Source organism: Lontra canadensis, unplaced genomic scaffold (assembly GCF_010015895.1).
Source record: "Lontra canadensis isolate GAN:19392208 unplaced genomic scaffold, GSC_riverotter_1.0 scaffold191, whole genome shotgun sequence".
Lineage (NCBI taxonomy): Eukaryota > Metazoa > Chordata > Mammalia > Carnivora > Mustelidae > Lontra > Lontra canadensis.
In genome coordinates, this window is record NW_022631185.1 from 1,508,502 (window position 1) to 1,529,988 (window position 21,487).

The 21,487-nt window shown below is 56.7% G+C and overlaps 2 protein-coding genes across 2 annotated transcripts; both read right to left on the reverse strand.

Moving 5' to 3' along the window:
- Positions 1–103: 103 nt before the first annotated feature.
- On the reverse strand, positions 104–7,453 carry SLC27A5 (solute carrier family 27 member 5). Its single transcript, XM_032847643.1, has 10 exons — positions 6,680–7,453; positions 5,681–5,890; positions 5,135–5,293; positions 3,155–3,279; positions 2,159–2,353; positions 1,982–2,072; positions 1,275–1,473; positions 909–1,006; positions 597–727; positions 104–514 (listed from the first exon to the last, which is right to left on the reverse strand). Exons 1-10 carry the CDS (start codon positions 7,356–7,358, stop codon positions 338–340), a joined length of 2,064 nt encoding a protein of 687 aa, XP_032703534.1. The 5' UTR covers positions 7,359–7,453; the 3' UTR covers positions 104–337.
- Positions 7,454–8,458: 1,005 nt separating this feature from the next.
- ZBTB45 (zinc finger and BTB domain containing 45) lies at positions 8,459–14,563 on the reverse strand. Its single transcript, XM_032847678.1, is given in 5 exon segments — positions 8,459–8,979; positions 9,010–9,275; positions 11,005–11,311; positions 11,313–12,284; positions 14,374–14,563. Coding segments are annotated over 3 exon segments (1,536 nt in total). The 5' UTR covers positions 14,374–14,563; the 3' UTR covers positions 8,459–8,979; positions 9,010–9,018.
- Between the last annotated feature and the right edge of the window lie 6,924 nt (positions 14,564–21,487).

Sequence of the window (21,487 nt, forward strand, 5' to 3'; positions counted from 1 at the left end):
CAGGACCCCAGGATCATGACCTGAGACGAAGACAGAGGCTTTAACCCTCTGCACCCAGGCACCCCTGAATCTCCTAGGTTTTTATTGCTTTTAACACAATCTTTTTGCCGAAGTGACCCACCTGCCCTTGGCCCCTACATCTGTAGTAGACATCTGTGTACACATCCAAGTTCATTCTCACTCTGCTACTGGGCCTAGCATCATCTCACTCTCTGGCCAGGCTAGGATTCATGATGACCCTCAGCAGGTTTGGGCGGGGGGAGGTGACCCTGCAAATGGGAGTGGTAGTCAGCACTGGGTGCTACCACTTCAGATGTCCTCTGGACTGGCTAAATGATCAGAGTCTCCAGGTTCCATTGCACACAGCCTGGTACATGTCTGGCGTCAGGGGCCGGAAGGCCTTGGCCTGGTTGTCCAACACGAACAAGGGGTCAGCAATGATGCCTACATTGAAGCCCTCGCGTGCCAAACGGGTTTTCACCAGTTTGAATGTGCTTGTGATCGCCAGGGTGTCCTGCAGGGGCAGTAAGCATAACCCGACTGTGAGCCCCTGGCCGAGACCTCACCTCCACCTGCTTCTGCCACCCAGAGCTCACCTGGATACGGATGAAATGGGGTGCAGCGTAGGCAGGGAGCCAAGTGTGGACATGCTGGTACATCCTCTCACCATCGAAGGTCTGGCCGGGGACCAGCCGCACAGCAGCCATGCCCACCTTGCCCTCACAACCTGGGGAACATACCAGTCATTCCGGCGTCACCCACCTCATAGCGCCCATGGCTGACCCTCTCACTTGGCCCTTCTCTACTCACTGGCTCTGCTCCAGCAGCTCCCCGCCCCGTGAAGTCTGGATAACACCCCTCCGCCCACAAAGCTGTTGGCGGTTTAAAAGGAGGCAAGTCCTCCGCACCTGGCACCGACACGCCGTAGACGTTCACCTCCTGCAGGAAGTCCACGAGCGACAGAACGCTCTCCACCTCCCGCGTGGACACGTTCTCCCCTTTCCATCTGTGGGATTGGACCAGTGCTAGAGACAGCAGCCCTGGCAAAGCCGAAGCGCCCTCTTGCCCACCAAGCTCCTCCTCCCGGGGCATGTGGGAGCTGGTTCTGCCCCGCTCCGCGCCCCTCGGGATCGGGGAGCCACGCCCCTCGAGGGCGGGGGGGTGGTCGGGAGCCACGCCCCCGGGCCCGGAAGTCCCGCCCTCTCAGCCTGGCTCCTCCGAAGGACCCGGAAGTCCTGGCCACCCGCCCTCGCAGTCCTGCCCGGGACCCCGACCGGAAGGTGTCTCCGAGGCGGTCGCGAAAGTAAAGGAAGCCTTCTCCGTCCATGGCCAGCACGTCGCCGGTGTTGAAGTAGACGTCGCCCCTGCGCCGCACATCCCGCACCAGCTTGCGTTCCGACAGCTCTCGCGCCCCGCGGTAGCCCACGAAAGGTTGGTGGCCCGAGACCTGGGTCAGCAGAAGCCCTGCTTCCCCTGGGGGTAGGAGTTGGAATTAGGGCCTTAACCCTGGCCAGGAACCGCACAGCCCACCAGCCCCTGGCCGGAGGTTCCCAGCCGTGGTAGAGTCTTCATCCCGAGAGCCTGCCAAAGAGGAGACAGAGGGAGACCTGGAGGGAAAGTTGCGGGGGAGACAGGAGACATTGGGGAGCTCACTAGAAATAGGATAACAAGGGAAGGACAAGGGACAGAGACAGACGGCGGTAGGAAGAAAGATATGGCCAAGACCACGCATGGCACCAGGAGAGAAGACCCTAGGAGAAGGTACTGGACCAGAGACTGATGTCTGGGAGGACATGACTTCCAGCAGAGCAAGGGACTGAGGCAGAGGAGCCAGGCAGAGCTGAGTAGCTGAGAGGCAGAGGGCCCCAAGCAGTGGTCACACAGGTGAGGGCAGCAGACACCACCACTGGGCACTGACCTCAAAGCTTGTTCCAGCCAAGGAGCAGATGGCCCCCGCTCTTCCCACAACCAGGGAACGTACCTGGCCTCACAGGGACACAGAATCCCCGATTGTCCCTGACAGGCTCTTCGGCCTCCGTGTCGAACTGTACAAGCTCAAAGGGGGACAGCATCTGGGTGGGGGGGGGTGGGGAAGTGTCAGTAGAGGTCCCGTGGGCTCAGCCTCCATCAGGGCCACTGTCCCACCCAACCCACTCACTCGAAGCAAGCAGCTCATCTTGCCCAGGGCCCCACAGCGCCCTGGATAGTTGACGAAGCCAATGTTGCCTTCCGTGGAGCCATAGCTTTCCAAGATCCGAATAGGGCCAAAGCGCTGCTGGAAGGACTTCCACACATCTGCCCGGAGTCCATTGCCCATTGCCAAGCGGACTGTATGTGTCCGGTCCTCTGGTCGCTGTAGGGACATCCCAAGAAGGGTGAGGAGGAATGTGCCCTAGGACCCTTACCTATGAAGGCTATCTCTTGGTCCTTACCTGAGGACTTACCTGGGAGGTGGTGGGGGCTGGGGCATCTATACCTAGTAGTCTACCAAAGATTCTTACTTGAGAGTAGTTACGTGGAGTCTGTACTTGGAGGGTTACCTGCAGAGGTTCCCTGGGGGGGCAGTTACCTAAAAGGCTTACCTAGGGGTGACTGGAGGCCTTATCCAGGGCTTACCTAGGGGAAATATCTGGGATCTTCTATAGGGGTAGTACCTGGAACTTTTACCTGGAGGGAGGTTACCTGGGGGGGGTTACTTAGGAGCCCTTACCTGGAGGTAAACCAGGGAGTGACTTGAAGGGAGACACCTGGGGGCCTTACCTGGAGGTAGTTACCTGAAGCATTTTACCTGGGATCCATATCTTATTGCTGTGTAAGTTTACATCTAGTGAGTTTACCCCGAGCCACCCTTTGTTCTAGGCACTTTATATGTGTTTTATTCTCACAAATACCCCCTTTGAGTTACTATCCTCGATTTCCAAATGAGGACACTGAGGCTGAGAGAGGTGAAGTCACCTGCCCAAAGCAGCACTGCTGACCATCACAGGAGCTATGATGGTGTGGGCTGCATTATCTGTGGCTGTTGCCTGAGGTGTTTTACCTAAGGGATCTTGCTTGAGTCCTGTACCTGAATCTCTCTGAAACCTTTACCTGAGATGACGTCTAGGATCACACCTGAGGTGTTCGCCATGGAGCCCTAATCTCAGCCCCTCACCTGTGGAGTGTTACACAGGTACCGCAGGACCTCGCCCACATACAGGATCACAGTCACACTGTGCTGGCGACAGTCATCCCAGAAGCGGGAAGCAGAGAACTTGGGGGCCAGGACACAGGTTGCTCCTGAGTGGGGAGAGGAAAAGGTTTTACGTCACACTTCCATGCCACTGTGATAACCTAACTGTGGCCCTCTGAAGCACAGGATTTGGAGCTCAACTGTGTGTCCCTGACCCAGCAAGGACTGCCCACATGAGAAGAACATAGGTGGGCATGGGTTTGAATTCTGTCTTCAGGACGCATACTAAGCTCAATACTTGGTACAAAGTGGGCACTGCAAAATAAGGACTATGAATGTTAATCATTGATTATGATAAATGTTTTATGAATGTCTAGCTGGGCAGACAGATAGGTGGGGGGATGGGTGGGCAGATGGATAGGTGGTGGCACAGATGGATGGGTGTTGGGTGAGGAGGTACGTTAGATGGATGCGTTAGTAGATGGTGGAAGGATGTTTCGGAGGATGGACACATGGATTAATAAATTTTACAGGCCACTACTTATCACTCCAGGAAGGTGATCCTTTCTTAGCTGCTCACCTTTGCAGCTGGCTTTGTGGAAGGCACTCTCCCTACCTCAACCCTAATCCTGAACAAAACCCTGTGAGCTAAATGTTATCATCTTGGCACCCAAAGGGACAATTGCTTGTGTGCCTGGGGAGGTAGCAAGTGTGTGCCTTCTTTGAGGCTGTATTTTTGGCAGGGAGGTAAAATATAGTGCCTTCTGTGTGAAAATGGATGCTGGTCTTGAAAGTGACAACTTTGCAACCTGTAATGAAATGCCTGATTCAGGAAAGGTCTTCAAGAGCTGGAAAAACCGCCGGGGGAAGGTTGATAAGGAGTTTTCCAATTAAAGCCCCCCCACCAGTATAGATTTCTCTAATTGCTACATAGTGCACCTGAATGAAGCTAATGTAACCGTGCAGCTATACATACATACATAAACAGATACACCCGTAACAGCTCCCCAGTTCATCTCAGCCTCCCTAAGGTAGGGTAACAGTTACGAGCTGCCTTCAGTGTAATGTATTAGGAAGTACACGGGATTCCACCAAGGTTCTTGCCATCAATAACTGACTTCAATCTAACATCTCTAGAGGAAGTTTCCAGTTTGACCAGAAATACAGGAGAAAGAGGAGCAGAGAACAAACAAGCAGGTGCAGTGAGGGGACTTCAGCTGTAAAACAGACGTGTCATTGGGGGAATCTGAACGTGACCTGTGCATCAGATGATATTAGAGTTACTGTTAATCTTGTCAGATGTGATATCACTACGGTGACAGTTCTTAAGTCCTTATATGTTAGAGATACATACTGAAAACTTACAAAGAAAAAGATACAGTGTCTAGGATTTGTTCTAAAATAATTGAGAAATAGAGGAAAACATGAAGAAAGATTGGCAACCTGTTAACAATTGTCAAGGGTTGGTGAGGATATGTGAGACATCAAACTCTTTTCTCTACTTTTACTGTGTATCTTTGAAAGCAAAGTGCTGGTGGTGGCTGAAGCTGGGTGGTGGGCACATGAGGATTCACGTAGAAATATTTAGCAATTTGTACGTGTTTCAAAACTTTTTTTTATAAAAACTCAAAAAGAAAATACTGGAGAGTTCCCAGTCAGAATTGCTTGTCAGGTGTCCAGGAAGAAAGCCCAGTGGAATGCTTGGTGCACACCTAACCATCACTGACGATCTCAACACTCATATCAGCCTGTCTCCTTCTGACAACAGCAAAACCATTAGGGACTGTCTAAGTGACCAAGTCTCTGCCCAAGTAGCCTTGGGGCCTGCTGCTGTGTGTCCCTTGTCAAGGGTAAAAACTTCGGTGCTGGGTAACGTGTGGGGCCTTGTTACCCTGAAAGTACCACCCTGACATTGAGTCTGGAGGTCCCATGGATTGGAGGGGTCTTCAGAAAAGGGCTTACCGAGCTCCAGGCAGCCGAGGACCCCAAGGATAAACCCCATCACGTGGTACAGAGGCAAGACTGTGTAGACCACGTCATCAGCTGTGATCCCAGCCAGGGACAGCATCTTGCACATCTGCAGCAGTCGCGCATGCGTGACAATGGCCGGCTTTGGGAGCCCTGGGGAATGGAGTGGGAAGGGTGGGTGGTGAGAGGACAGCCGGTAGAAGTGGGTCACCGTGGTCAGGTGTGCAGTGAGGGGCTTGAGGCTCTTAGAAAGTGGTCAAGTATGGGAATTTGTGGGTGGGCTCAGGGAAGAAAAATTGGATTTGGGGCTCAGAGGGTAAATTCCAAAGCTCGGTTAGGGTTTCAGTGGCTGTTTACTGGGCAGAGGCAGGATTCTGGCACTGACCAGTCAAAACACATTGGGGGTCAGAGTTCAGGCCAGGTGTCACAATCAAAGGGTAGGATGGGTTTCAGAGGTCAAGTTTGAGGCACATGTCAAGCTTGGGGTTAGGGCAGTGTTAGGGTTCAGAGGTCAGGGCTAGGGTTGCTGGGCACCCTCACCAGTGGTCCCAGAGGTGTAGATAAACAGGGCAGGACTTTGTGGTGTGATCCAAGCACGTAGGTCAGTGGGCACCGGGTCGGTGGGTGCAACATCGAGAGCAGCCCCCAGGGCCCCCACTCCTGGTGTTGGGGAGGACTGGCTGAGGTAGAAGCATCGGATCTTCTCTGCCTGCAGCTTGGGAAGGACCTCTTCCAGGTTCTCCCGGAGTTCTGCAGGGATGGGTCAGAAGAGAAATTGGGGAAAAGCCCATAGATGAGGTCAGGAGGGGAGACCTGAGACCCAAGTATAGGGGAGAAGAGCCTACTGCGAGCAAAATGGGAAGCAGCTGGCAGAAAAAAAGTTACACATTCTTCTGTAAAGAGCCCCATAATTAGTATTTTTTGGCAAAAAGGATTGAAACATGGTGCCTGGGGGTCTCAGGCGGTTATGCTGAGCCAGCTCTTGGTTTCAGCTCAGGTCGTGGTCTCAATGTCCTTGAATTGGAACCTGAGAGCACTGCATGGGGCTCTGCGCTAAGCGGAGAGTCAGCTCAAGGATTCTCTCTCCCTCTTCCTCTGCACCTCCCCTGTTCACTTTTTCTAAAATAAATAAATCTTTTTAAAAAAAGATTTATTTGACAGAGAGAGAGCACAAGCAGGGGGAGGGGCAGAGGGCGAAGCAGGCTCTCCACCAAGCAGAGAGCCCAATGCGGGGCTCAATCCCAGGACTCTGGGATCATGACCTGAGCCGAAGGCAGAGGCTTAACCAACTGAGCCACAGAGGCACCCCTAAAATAAATAAATAAACAAACAAACAAATAATCTTTAAAAAAATAACCTCTAGTAACCCCAAAATTACTTTCTAGCAATTAAGTTTTGACTCTAATTGCCTGTGAGGGTAGGTAGGAAGCAAGGAGCTCCTTGCCCAGCTCCCTCATCAGGACCCTCTGAACAGCAGTCCTCTATGTATGTCCTCTGCTACCTCACCCTCCGTCCTCTGCTAGCCTCTGGGGTCCTCACCTGGGTCCACCACCAGCAGCCGAGCCCCAGAGCTCAGCACAGAGTGCAGCAGGGGTGCTCCCCGGCCATGCGGATTGATCCAAGCTACTGGGCAGCCCAGCTTGGCCAGCCCCAGCCACAAACCCAAGGCCGGAATGGTCTGGGACTCCAGCACCAGGAGGGCAGCCGACTCCCCACCAAGCAAGTCTGTGAGGCCACCCAGCTCAGCCTTCAGGGCCCACACTGCCTGGCATGCCCTCTCATCCAGCTCTCTGAAGGTGACTGAGCGGCCCCCTGGCCCCTTCCACACCAAGGGTGTGTGGCCTGGCTGTGCTCGTGCTCGTCGCTCGAAGGTATCCACAAAGGTGTCAGGTGGGTGGCGTCTCATGCGCGATCTGACCACCAGGCCCAGGTGGAGGATCCTGACGATATAGGCCATATCCGCAGGCAGCCAGCGCAGCCCTGGGGGTGGCCGTGGAGGCAGCAGAGCCAGTGTGAGCGCCGCGGCTGCCAGACTTAGCCAGTGGGGCATCCAGGTGTAGAGCCAGGATTGTGCCAGCATAGCCAGGCCAAGCAGCACACAGAAGATCCAGTCTCCCAGGAGCCAGCGCAGGGCCAGGGCCACCGCAGCAGGCCATGAGGGCTGCCCTAGGGCTTGCGGCAGCAACAGTGAAAAGGTGAGTCGAAGCCAGATGCTCATTGCACCTGCTTCCTCCTCAGAGAAGTGTCCACAGAATCCTAGAAACTTTGCCAGGGGCTGCCTGGCCTAGATCTCTGACCCCTTAGTCCCACCCCCGACCCCAGGGGTGTTGACAGCAATGCTTCTGGCCTCAGGACTCCACCCACCAGCCTTTTTTTTTTTTTTAAACCAGACTTTCACTGTGCCTGCCTCTAGCCAGGTATGTGACTGGCACTCAAATTCAGTGCCTAAATTCAAACCCAGTTCTTATACCCCCACCCCCAGGCATCCATGGGGACTATCCTTGGGGTTCAGGAGCCTAAACTCACCACCCCCCGCAAACGTGGGCAGGGCAGTCTATGAATGGTTGGACCAGAAGCCCTTAGCCCTTCATCTCTTGGAGGCAATCACAGAGGGGGAGCTCAGAGAGGTGCGGTCATTGAACTGGGAACCTGCACGTCTTCAGTTCAAACCCCTCTCCACCTGCTCCACATTCTTAAGACAGGATGCCCAGGGTCATGCTCCCCCATGTTCTGGAGCTACTTTCTGGGTTGACAGCCGATGTGATACAGGGTCTCGTGACACTGGTTCACTACTAGGGATCAGTATCTTTGGTCACCAGGTTAGCAGCCCAAGGGTCCTGGCTGCCGCTCCCCTTCAGCCCTCCTCCCCCTGCGCTTCAGACCTACCGGTCGGGGTATGCATCCTGGGGCTCAGATGCCCACCTGGCTGCCTGGCCTCAAAGACTCCCTGGATGCGGCCCCTCCCCCCTCCCCCTGCAAGGAAGGTACTCAACCATTGTGCCCATGAGAATGGGGGAGGGGAGCCTAAAGTCCAAAGGGCTTTGAAGTTCTGGTGGGAAAGGCCTCAAAATCTGCGTCTTTTCCACATATGGCTTCCCCCTTCCAGGCGCACCTCAAGGCTGGCTCTAGAAGAGCCAAGTGCCAGTCATAAAAGCATCCCATTCCCACCCGGAGAACAGAAGCATGAGTGGCCAAGCAGACCGTCCTGTCTCGGCCCAGGGAGCCTGGGAGATTAGGGTTAGCTGCCCAGGGACGGGGTCACTGAGCCCCGACGCCCACAACCTGTCTGTGATGGTGAGAAATGCACGGGTCTGGGAGTTCACAGCTTCCGAGTTTGGAACCCATGGCCCACAGTACTTTATTAGAGAGCGGGGGTCCTGAGGCCCAGGCCCAGTCCACGATGGGTCCACCTGAGCCCCCTAGACGCCAGACTGAGGGAGGGGTAGTTCAGGATCATGCCCAGCTTGACACTGGGGCAGAGGAGAAGCTCCAGAATCCACCCCAATCAAGCCACAGACCTTGGGCCTGGCCCAAGGGTCTGAGCAGCCAGTCTGAGTTTAGGCCAGAGGTGATTCAGTTCTCAGGGATGGCCGGTCCCTGACCAACCCCAGCCCGCCGCCATCAGAAGGGTCTAAGGAGGAGGGAGGAGAGGTGTAAGGCAGGCTGGACCCCTGTCAGGTCTGGGGAGAAGGGTGGAAGGAGAGGGAAGGCCTGCGCTCTGGGGAAAGTGCGGTTTGATGGTGGGAGCGTGGTCCAGGCGTCTAGGCAGGTATGAACCGGTCCCGCAGCGGCCGTGGCCTAGTTCCACCGGAGGTCCCCATCCCGGCGAAGGGCGGCCTACCGCGCGGGGGTAGGAACGGGGGTGGGGGGGAACCGGATCAGGGCGCCGGATGCGCGGCCAGGTGGCGCTCGAGCAGCGCGCGGTGGGAGAAGACCTTGCCGCAGGCGGGGCAGGGCGCGCGCTCCGGCCGGTGCGTGCGCATGTGCACGTTGAGCGAGCTCTTCTGCGTGAAGCGCTTGGCGCAGACCGCGCACTGGAAGGCGCGCACGCCTGTGTGCGTGACCATGTGCTTCAGCAGGTAGTCGCGCAGCGAGAAAGATCGCCAGCACACGGCGCACTGGTGGGGCTTCTCCCCTGTGGGCGACAGGGCATGCGGTGCACGTATATAAGCTGGGAAGGGGCTCTCCCCTCTCTTCCCAGAATCCCCCTCTCCCGTTAGGGACACTCCCTCCCGGGACCACCCCTAACCCCCCTCACCCGCGGACCTTCCTGCTCACCAGGGACCCTCCCCCAACTTGACCTAGTATGTCTCCCCACTCAGCGGAGCCACCCCTTTCCCAGACCCTTACCGTCATACCGGGATACCACTGTCAGGGGCCCCCAACTCTAACAGGTACCCTCCGAACAGGGACTCCTGCTGGTTAACTGGGATAACGCTGCCCCTCGTGACTGATCACTAGTCTCCCACCTCTAGGGACTTCCCCTCCCCCCACTCCTGCTATGCCCATGGAGCATTCTGTACTCTGCTTGCTGGCCACCATTCTGAGGACAGTCTTGCAAGGCCCGGTAGGCTTACACTGGGAGAGACGCAGGCATACCTGCCCACCTCCTACTGGAAGCCTCTGTTGCCCAGAACCTTTGTCTGCTGGCAGCTATAATGTTCCTGGGGTGGTGCAGACGGTGTTGGCTCTTAAATCATCAGGTATTAATAAAAAACCCATCTCAGTGGCAGAGGGACTGCAGGGCAGTGCCTGGGCAGGGGGTTCCCCCAGACCAACCAGGCCTAGCACCTGGCTAAGGTGACACAAAGCTCCAAATCTTGGCTGGCCTACCTTGGGGCCCCTGGCAGCTCTCCACAGGCTGAACACCTATGCCTGTATCCTCTCCCCTTCATCTCAAGACAGCCAGGTGGGGATGATGGTGTAAACCACATCTCAGTCACTCCTCACCTCAGAACACTGATGCCCTCCCATCCATTCACAGTGAAATCCCGAATTCCCGGCCCTGCAGAACTCCCCACTCCACTCCCACAGGACTCCCAGCCAAATCTTTGCTTTTCCTAACATCCAGTTCAGCCCTGCAGGCAGTCTTTGACACTCCATAGCCCTGTCCTCCACCTGAGCCCCACCACACACACACCCTGCAACACACCGAGGCCTTGCCAGCCACCACCTCAGCCTCTAGTGCCACAGTCTCCACTTGCTCACCCTAGCACACTCCCTGTCTCTCCCTCAGCCACTGCAGAGCACCTCCCAGATGAGCTAAGGTTTTAGGGGACCGCCCCCATGGTCTTCAAGGAGCTTCCCTTTCCTGCCTCTGCAGCTGCAGGGTCCCCACAATGCAGCCCCATCTGCCACCCCCAGCCTTGATCAGGGCACCTCTCTGCCTACTCTGCATGCTTTCCCTAGGCCAGCGAACTCATCCTCCCTCCATCCAGTCTGTCAATGAACCCAGGGACAGCCAGAAGACCCAGGAGGCTTCCTGCAGCACTGCTTCCCAACCTGGCTATTTATCCCTGCCAAGGCTCTGTTCCTCCAGATCAGCCCAGATCACGGTAAGTAAAGGCTTCACTGCCAGCTTTCCAAAAGCTCTGGGCAAGTTCCTGCTCCTTTACCCAGCCTTAGGATTCCTCCTGCACCAATAAGTCGAGGTAGGGGACTTGCAGGAGCTCCTGCTTTTCCAGTGGAGGGGCTTCCCCTCCCCCCTACATGTCATACTTGGGGCTCAATTTCCAGGCTCCCCTGGGGTCACGAAAGAGCATCAGAACCGCATGAGTGTCTCCACCCCACTTGCCCAGTGCCCAATCCTCTCTCAGGCTTGAATCTCTAATGACCAAGGGGCTCAGAGACCCATCCCGGCTCACCGGAGTGGATGAACATGTGCTTGGTGTAGTTTTTCCGTGAGCTGAACGTCTTGCGGCAGTGACTGCATTCATAGGCAGGTGGCTCGGTAGCACCTGGGGCTCGGGCAGGGGTGGCCGAGGGGGCCGCAGCAGGAGCAGCGGGCTGCGGGGCCGGTGCCTCCCCCGGAGGCGCACTTGGGGCCGTATCTGGCTGGAGCGCGGGGTAGAATGCGGAGGAGAGTGCAGGAGCGGGCCCGGAGGGCGCGGGAGAAGGCTGCGCAGGCGGCCCGGGAGCTCCCAGATGAAAAGGGAAAAGCGAGACTGGGGGGGCCCGGGGTCTTCACGCTGGGGACGCGGGATCCGGACAGGACGCAGTCAGGCGGAGCCGGGGTATCGGGGGGGCAGGCTTCCGCGGCGGTGCCATCCTCATCTTGCCAGGCGGACACGTAACTCTCCGGGAACACGTCCTCGGCCGCCGAGGCCCCCCTAAGAAAGTCCCTCCCGGCGCCGGCGTAGTCCGAGAGGCCGGCGGGTGCGGGTGGCTCCTCGCACGCACTGTCAGGGGCGGCGGTGAGGAAGCCGGCGGCGCAGTCGGGGAAGGAAGGGGGCGCCTGGCCCTCTCCCGGGCCGCCGCCTTCACCGTCCTCGCCGTCGGTTTCATCGTCGGTCTCCTCGTCGCAGTCGCCGCAGTCGTCTGGGGCCGCCGGCAGGGCGGGGTCCTCCGACCCCTCGGCCTTGGTTGGCGCAGTGGGAGCGGGCAGCTGCAGGCGCGCTGGCTGGCGCTGCTTGCGGCTATGCGCGGTGCCTGGGTGGCCCGGAGGGCGCGCCGCAAGCAAGTGGCGCAGACGGTGGCGAAGCTGCGCAGGTGCCAGAGGTGGGGGCACGGGTGTGGGAAGGGGCGCCGGCGCGCCCGGGACCGGGGCGCGGGCGCGGGCAATGATCTGCGTGCATTCGTCTATGACCGTCTGGATGCGCAGCACCGACGCGGCCGTGAGCACCTGCAGGGCTTCGCCCTGTGCCACCACGAGCGAGCCGCTGTAGAGGAACTCGACGAGCTGGCGCACCGTTTGCGCCGGCACCACTGGTGGCACGCGGATCTCGGAGTGGCCGAGAAGCAGCTTGTCCTGGAAGAAGGGCGAGCCAGCAGCCAACACACAGCGGTGTGCACGCAGCGAAGCCTCGCGGATCCTCACGGTCACGTCACAGAAGTGACCGCCCAGCCGCTGCCCGTTGAGTGTCTCAAGCAGCGAGCGGGAGAAGTTCTGCAGGTGTATATGGTGTACTGCCTCTGCCGCCGCCATCTGCACCGCATGAGGGGATGGGGTAGGGGGAGGGAGGTCAGTGGGGGACCCCCCCCCCCACTGTCCCTGTCCCTCGAGCTCTTATTGCAGGGCAAGGCCCACAGGCACACCACAACCCCAGGCTTTGTGAACCTCAGCCCTCCCAAATAGGCCCGACAGTTCTGTCCCACAGACACCACACAAGCCTCACCTAACCCCACCCCCCCGGTGTCCAGGGCCTCCGCAGCTCTACCTTGGAAGCACCCAGCACATCCCCTGCAGGAAGACTGGAATACCCCAGACATGCCTCCCTCCCAGTCTTGCTTACTTCTCAGGGGAGGGTCCAGAGTTCAAATTCCCCTATATTGGTCCACCCACCCTTCCCCTAACTCCAAATCCATAAACCTTCCCAAAGTCCCCCTCCAATGGGACAGCTCTGTGGAGGAGACTGCAGGGGCCCCTACACAGAACTGGCTGCCACACCTTACCCACTCCCCTTCCTGGCTGGCTGTGACTCCTCCCCAAGCAGCTTTTTGATCTTCCTTTGCCACATCCCCCCTCCTTGGAGCATCCAAGGCCCTGTGGAGACCCAAGTCTGTTGGCTTGGAATTGGGTTATGTTAACTAGGGTATACAGAGGTCTTCTCGCGGGTGGGGTGGCATGACCTGCGTCCTGGGCTAAGCAATTCAGGGTGTGCATAGTCAGAGGATTGAGAGTAAGTTGGGCATCAGCCTGACAAATGCCCTATAAGAGAAGAATACATGGTCTCTGCCAACCCCCACAGCAGGTGGAGAGGATCCTCTTGCGGCCTGGTTCTTGGACTCTCGATATGGCTTGCAGGGCACAGGTGTGGGGTGGCATAGAGCGGGGGCTTCTGTGGACTGTGCAGGGTGTGTGGTTGGGAGGGCAAAGGTGGTGCAGCAGCGGCCTCCAGATCAGGATGATTCTTGTCAAAATTGTGGCCTCCTAATTCTACCTAATTTGCCCACCGTCAGACACTGGAATGGGGAAGGGACACCATCCCCCAGGAAACCCCAGGAATCTGAGAAGCTCTGCTACTTCACGGGTCAAGCAGGTCCCATGCTGACTAGGGCTCAGTCTTCCGTCTATCAAACAAAGATGGGATGCCTGGCTCATCTTGCACCCAGCCCCGCGCACCCCGATCAGAGAACGGCTGGGACACAGGATGCACCCTGACACTCACCCCCTCTCCACCAGCCCGGCGCAGGCCGGGTCCCACAGCCCTGGAGTGCAGCCTCTCTTAACGTTCCGGGTCTAACGGGGTCTCGGACTCACCCCCCTCCGGTCCCTCACCCCCCAGGTCCCCTTTCCTTTTTGGGGGCCAGCCCCCCGCCCCTTGCACGCTCCACATCTCCCTCCCTCACGGACCACTTCGCACACCTGCACTCCCCAGGCCGATGGGAGTCTTCCCCTTGGGTTCCCCGCCTCCCAGCCTATTCCCCGCGCCACAGGCAGAGGGAGCCTGAGCAGACCCGACAGCAAGGAACCCTCCCGGACTCCGCGCCCTCCACGGCCACGACAAAATTCCTGGCGCTTCTTCAAACGCGCCCGGTGTGTGCACGTGCCGTTACCTGTGTCCCAGCCCCTTCCCCGTCTCTATTCACGCACCGTCCAGAGACCTTCAGATCCGCGCGCGGGCGGCGGGGCTGCGCACCGACCCGCACCCGCACCCGCGCCGCCGGCCGCCTCCGGCCCTCTGTCGCCCGGCTCCCGGCCTCTGCTCAGTCCCGGCGCAGCAGGGCCTTCTCTGCGCCGCAGAACAAAGGCCCGCCCTCCCGGGTGTGGCGCCGCGTGGGGGCTGCCGCACCGCGGCCCTCGCCGTGCGCCGCGCTCCGAGCACCCTCCCCCATGTTCCGCTCGGCTGCCCGCGCCTCAGCCCGAACGCGGAAGCCCCCCTCGCACACGCCCCGGCGGCGCCCGCAGCAGACCCCGGCCAGCCTGGATTTCCCGCCTCCGCGCGATCGCCGGGGCCAGGCCCCCATCAGCAGCGCCCCCTCACGGCCGCGGCGTGCGCGCCACGCCCAGCGCCGGCGCCCCTCCCCCGGCCCGCCCGCGGGCCCTGAGGCGGCGAATGCCAGCCACTTCGCACCTTCTGCACCTCCGCGGCGCTCGGCCGGGACTTGGCTTTCTCCCGCTCAGCACCAACAAGGCCGCACTTTCGAGGTGCGACGCCGACGGAACTCAACTCTGCGGCCGCCGTGGGGCCGGGGAGCGCTCGGTCAGAGCACGTTTCCGGTGTTTCTATGGCGATCGGCCGCCGCTGCCAGGCCGCTCTTCCGGCTCTAGCCGGAGCGGGAACTAAAGTCGCGAGGCTCGGGCGGCGGGGCAGCGAGGGAGGTCGGAGCCGCAGCACTCTTCCGGCGTGGCCCGAGGATCGGGGATGAGGCGGGGCCTGCGCTGTCAATCTCTGGGCCGCGCTCCCGCGCGCTCCCCGCGGGGCTGGCACTGGCGCGCGGCCGCGGAGGCCGGGAAGGCGGTCAGGAGCCCCAGGTAGGTCTCGGACTGCACTGCGACCCCAGGGGACGGCCTTCTGCCCGTAGCAAGAGTGGAACCAGCCGTAGGTCCCCCAGACTCCAGCCCTGCTGGGAGAGCAGCGGAGCGAGGGGCAGACACCACCCCAGGCTCCGGCTCCCATCGTCCGCCCCCGAGCCTGGGTCCCTGGTGGACGGTGGAGGCGGCCGGTCTCTGTGCCCCTGCCCCGTCCCACACACACCGGGCGCATCTGCCCCGGGGCGAGCGGTGAACGACGGTTCCCTTCGGCACGCAGCACTTGGGACACGCGTCGCAGTAAGGGGAGGGCAGGGGTGAGATGGGTGGTGCATCTGCCAGGACTGGGGGCGCCAGCAGTCGCTTTCAGAGACAGTCTGCGGGCGGAGGAAACAGCCTTAGTGTTCGAAGACCTTGAGATGGGGCTGGCTATCCAGGACACAGTGAGCCAGGCCTGGGGCTGGAGTGGTGGGCTGGCCTCGCTTTATACTTTGCTCGTGGGGGCTAGAGGCAGTCGGGAGGACAGAACGGTCGGAAGATTCCCGGAGACCTCGGTGGACCCCGTGCCTACTGCAGCGGGTGTGGAATCCAGCATGGGTGTGGGGTGCCGACTCAGCCTCCGGGATGAGGGCAAGATCCGAGTACCAGCCTCCCGCCTTGGGCAGCTGTGCCGTAGACGCGTTGAAGGTCAGGAGGGGAACCACTGTCCCCACTGGCAGCCCATCATGTGGCCCATGCCCCGAGGAACCTTGTTAAACCCCAAGTCTAATGACCTCAGTGTCCTTCTTCAGAATGTGGGCCCCTCAGAATGGCCTGCCCTGCCCCCTGGGTCTGCTCCATCCAACCTCAGTGGCCGCTCTCCAGTCCTATCAGTCCTCATTCCTCAGGTCTGCGGTTCTGGCTACCTCGAGGGTGGCCTGTGCTGTTCCCTCTTTTTGTAGCACTTGCTCACATGACTCGGCAGCGTCCATGCCTCTAGGGACTCTCCCTGACTTCAGGGCCTCCCTGTCTTCTGTCCCAGGACCTGTAGAGGTGGGGGTCGTCTGTGTCCCTCACCTTGACGGACAGCTACTGCTACTACCTCAGCAGAAACAGAGGCCCTAACAGCAGCTTCATCCTCTTGTGGGCCTGATTCCACAGGATTCTGAGACACTGTAAGTTATCTCCTGGAGGGAGGCAGAATTCTAAAAATGGCCCCCTCCAAGATTCCGTGCGCAGGACTTACATATAGTTACAGTACCTGGCAGATATAATTAAGGTTGACAGCCCGCTGGCCTTGAGATGAGATGATCCTTGATTGCTTGGCTTGGCCAGAGGTCATCATAGGGTGTTTAAAAGCAGACGAGGAGGGGCGCTGGGGAACTCAGTGGGTTTAGCCTCTGCCTTGGGCTTGGGTCATGATCTCGGGGTCCTGGGATTGAGCCCCACATTGGGCTCTCTGCTCGGCGGGGAGCCTGCTTCCCCCTCTCTCTCTGCCTGCCTCTCTGCCTACTTGTGATCTCTGTCTGTCGAATAAATAAATAAAATCTTAAAAAAAAAAAAAAAGCAGATGAGGAAAGCAGAGAGAAGTAGAAGTAGAGGGATTCCGGGGCGCCTGGGTGGCTCAGTAGGTTGAGCCGCTGCCTTCGGCTCAGGTCATGATCTCAGGGTCCTGGGATCGAGTCCCGCATCGGGCTCTCTGCTCAGCGGGGAGCCTGCCTCTCTCTCTCTCTCTCTCTCTCTTTGCCTGCCTCTCTGTCTACTTGTGATCTCTCTCTGTCAAATAAATAAATAAAATCTTAAAAAAAAAAAAAAAGTAGAGGGATTCCACCGGCTTTGAAGCTGGAAGAGCCCATGTGACAAGAAATACAGGGGGGAGTAAAGAGTCTACGAGGCCCACATGACAGCCAGCGAGGAAATAGGGGCTTCAGTCTACAAACGCATGGAACTGGAATCTGCTGATGACCTGAAGGGGCTGGGAAGCTGATGTTCCCGCAGAGCTTCCCAGAAGAGCCCCCAGCCCTGCCCAGAACTTGATTGCAGCCTTTGTGAGACCTGGAGCAGAGGACGCTGCCTGGGTTTCTGACAGGTAGAACAGGGAGCTAATAGTGTTGTGTTAAGCTACTGAGTTTGTGGTACTTTGTTAAGTAACAACAGGGAATGAATATAGCCGCTGGAGGGTCAGGGCCTGCACGCAGTGCGTTTCTGCTAAACGCTGCTGTTTTCCATCTGACAGATGCCTTCCCCTTGCCTTTCCCTTGCTGAGTGCTGCTTTGTTTCTGCTTTACAAGGCTTTATCAGCGACATTGGTGGTCTCATTACCCTGTGCTATAAACGGAGGGCCTCGGGGGTGAGAAAGAGGGAATGATCGGGCGCCTGGGTGGCTCAGTGGGTTAAGGCCTCTGCTTTCGGCTCGGGTCATGATCCCAGGGTCCTGGGATCCAGGCCCCATCGGGCTCTCTGCTCAGCAGGGAGCCTGTTTCCCTTGCTGTCTCTCCCTCTGCCTGCCTCTCTGCCTACTTGTGATCTCTGTCTGTCAAATAAATAAATAAAGTCTTTAAAAAAAAAAAAAAGAGGGAATGATCCAGACACGTGGCTGTAACATCAGGCCGGTGAAAAGGCATGCATGAGGGCTTTGAGGAGGGCGGGTGGCCCTCCCTAAAGTGAGGAAAGTGAGCAAATTGTGGGCTGAGCTGCTATGGGGATTGTGGAGCTGTGGGAGGAGAGGGGGAGGACCACAGTCCCAACTGCATGTTTAAAGGACCCGTGGGTGGTGGGTCTTGTGGGGCAGCAAACACAGGGGGCCTAAAAGGCAGCAATGGCGGCTCATACCTCAGCAGGAAGGAGAGGACATGGGTGGCTTCAGAGAAGGTCTTAGTGGATGAGGATGAGGTGGAGGACCTGACCCAGTGGGAGGCAGGAGGGAGAGGCGCAAACTCTGGCCAGTTCAGCAGCAGTGGAGGTGGGAGCGCAGCCTCCCGTGTCACAAGCCTGGAGGAGACATGGATTTTGCTTTCCCCTCTAAAGACCTTACCACAGGGGTTGTGGGTTGTGCGTTTTGAGGAATAAATAGTATATCCAAGGATACAGGTTTAATAAGCCAAGGAGGGGGTCAGTGTGGCCTGCAAATACCAGACATTCTGGGCGGGGTCCTAGAGTCTTAGAGGCAGTGTGATAAGAGGCAGATGGCACCAGCTGATGGACCATCCAGGGAAGAACCTGTGAGGTTGCAATGGTCACAGACACATGAAAGGAGAAGAAATTAAACTACTCATTGACTGGGCCTCCTCAGCAGCCAAGAGGCAAGAACCACTGTACTCGACACCCCCACACCCCTCACAACCACAGGCACAGCTTAGGTCAGAAGACTTAGTCCTGCTTCCCGCCCAGTCTGTTCCTAACCTCCCTCTACCCTCCATCACTAGCCAGCTTCTCACACAGGGTCTCCTTCTGTGGCTGCCGCTGCCCACGGATAAAGTACCGCTCAGGTCCCACTGTCTCTCAGCCTAGCGCTACCTTCCTGGGGCTGGATAGTGCCAGGTGTGGGGTGCAGGTTCCAAGATTCAAGTACTCACCTCAGGCAGCCAGGAGCTTCCCTTTGGCCTAGGGGTTAGGTACAAAGCACCTCTCTGGAAGAGTGCTTCCCAGTACAAGGCAGATAGGGGAGGGACTGAGGGAGGTCCCAGCCAAGGCAGCTATGGCAGTGGAGGGTCTGGCCCTCCCTAGAAGACAGAGCCAATGAGGAGCCCTTTGGGGTGGGGGAAGGGGAGTAACAGGTTCCATTTCTGTACCGATGAGGGTTAGGAAGCTGGGGGGAGGACTGGAGGAAACCCAGGCCCAGTCCCAGGGGGAGTGCATGAAGGTGGTAGGAGTAGTGGGTCAGATAAAGCAAGGTACCTACAGGACTTAGCAAAACAGAAACCTCAGGGACTGTTGGGGTGGGGGTGGAAATGGGGTGAGGAGTATTTGCAACATAGAGAGAAAAGGTTTAATTTGCTTTCATATGTAAAAGACAAGAACACCTTCTAGTCTGTGGACAGAGAGGTGGGGACATCAGGGAAGTAGGAGACCTAAACTGAAATAATCATAACACAACTGCCATGGTCACTTCTCCTGGGTCCCTGCACCAGGTCCTACACGGGGCTCTTTATTTAATTTTGGAAAAGTGAAAAAAGACCCCAAGAAACACGAAGTACAATATAGCACACACTGGAGTGCTCACATCCCCAAATTACCAAATGTTCTTGTTTTGTCCATTTGTTTTCCCTTGAAAGATTTATTTGTTGATTTATTTGTGATGGTGAGTGCACAAGCCAGAATAGGAGTAAATGGAGAGAATGTCCAGTGGACTCCTCAGTGAGTGTGGAGCCAGACGTGGGGCTCAATCTCATGACCCTGAGATCATGACCTGAGCTGAAATGGAGTCAGACACTTATTTTTTTTTAGAGATTTTATCTATATATTTGACAGAGATCACAAGTAGGCAGAGAGATAGGCAGGGGGGGCGGGAAGCAGGCTCCCTGCCAAGCAGAGAGCCCGATGTGGGGCTCGATCCCAGCACCCTGAGACCATGACCTGAGCCAAAGGCAGAGGTTTGACCCATAGATCCCTCCAGGCTCCCTGTCCTTTATTTCTTTGTCCTGCTTTTAGTACACACACACACAAAGTTATTTAAAAAAAATTTTTTTTAAGCAAAGCTTGTAGGCAAAAAAGAAAGCCACGGGAGGGAGGTGGCACACCTGCGTACTTCTGTTCCTTCAAGGCCTCTTGGTCCTACCCTGGTTTAACAGTTCTCCTGAAGCCAGATGAATGTTTCTGGTTTTGTCTTGTTTTTTCACATGTAATAATTTTTCTAAAATTAAAGTTTACTAATTTTTTAAAATAATCTCTACACCCATCATGAGGCTCGAACTCACCACCCTGAGAGGAAGAGTCCTATGCTCCTCCGACTGAGCCAGCCAGCCGCTCCATATGTTTGTATTTAAAGTTTTTTATTTTTTAAAATTTTTTATTAGGGAGAGAGGGGATGGGGGAGGGTCAGAGGGAGAGCGAGAATCTTAAGCAGACTCCCCAGAGTGTGGAGTCCAACATGGAGCTCAGTCTCACAACCTTGAGATCATGACCTGAGCTGATAACATGACCTCAGCCGAAATCAAGTGTCAAGAGTCAGATGCTTAACCAGCTGAGTCACCCAGATGCCTCTCTGTTTTATTTATTTTTTATTTTTTGAAAGACTTTATTTATTTATTTGACAGATAAGAGATGACACGTAGGCAGAGAGGCAGGCAGAGGTGGGTGGGGGAAGGTGGAAGCAGGCTCCCGGAAGAGCAGAAAGCCCCATGCGGGTAGGGCTAGATTCCAGGACCCTGAGATCATGACCTGAGACGAAGGCAGACGCTTAACCCACTGAGCCACCCAGGCACCCCAGAAACCACTAATCTAATGTCACTATAGATTAGCCTTTTCTGGACATTTCCCACGGATGGAGTCACACAATATGAGGTCTGGGTCACTTTAGCTTAGGCTTCTGTGCCATCGCCCCAGATGTTAAATTTGTTTACATTGTTCATTGTTTTCTCTTCGGGTGCTATGCCCATGGCTTCTGGTCCAAAAAGTATTTCCTTGCCATTATGGGCAACTGAGGCAGAAGCCTCTCCAGTCCTGCCTTTACCAGCTGTCCTGCTGGACTCAGGCCCTCCTTCATGACATGGTCTGTTCCACCCTGCCCTCTTTGTGCTTGATGCACTGTTCAGCTCTCCTCTTTTAACACCAGAATGCATCTTTTAAAAGCAAGGATGGGGGGCGCCTGGGTGGCTCAGTGGGTTAAATCCTCTGCCTTTGGCTCGGGTTGTGATCCCAGGATCCTGGGATCAAGCCCAGCATCGGGCTCTCTGCTCAGCGGGGAGCCTGCTTCCCTTCCTCTCTCTCTGCCCGCCTCTCTGCCTACTTGTGATCTCTGTCTGTCAAATAAATAAATAAAATCTTAATAAATAAATAAATAAATAAATAAATAAATAAATAAAAGCATAGGGGGCTCCTGGGTGGCTCAGTGGGCTAAAGCCTCTGCCTTCGGCTCGGGTCATGATCTCAGGGTCCTGGGATCGAGCCCCGCATCGGACTCTCTGCTCAGCAGGGAGCCAATTCCCCCTTTCTCTCTGCCTACTTGCGATCTCTCTCTCCGTTAAATAAATAAAATCTTAAAAAAAAAAAAAATAAAAGCAAGGATGGGGGCGCCTGGATGGCTCAGTCGGTTGAGGTCTGACTCTTGATTTCTGCTCAGGTCATGGTCTCAGGTTTGAGATTCCCTCTTCCTCTGCCCCTCCCCCTGCTTGTGTGCTCTCTGTAAAACAAATAAATAGATCTTTGAAAACAATAAGGATGGGGCACCTGGGTGGCTCAGTCACTTAAGCATCCAACTCTTGATCTCAGCTCAGGCCTCGATCTCAGGGTTGTGGGTTTGAACCCCATGCTGGGCTCCACACCCAAGACAAAACCCCAAAAAACCAAGGATGGTTTCCTAGTTGCCTGCCTTTGGAAGCTCCTCCTTAGCGTAACCGGTCCCCATTCCCAGGTCACCAGCTATCCACAAGTGGGCCCTGACTGCTGATTTGTCTCTGCCAGGAACTCTTTCAGAATTGCCCATGTTCCTCTTTCCCTGTTGATCCAGAAGTTCCACTCACCCTTTTTAAATTAAGGTAAAATTCAGATAAAACAGAATTAACCATTTTAAAGTGAAC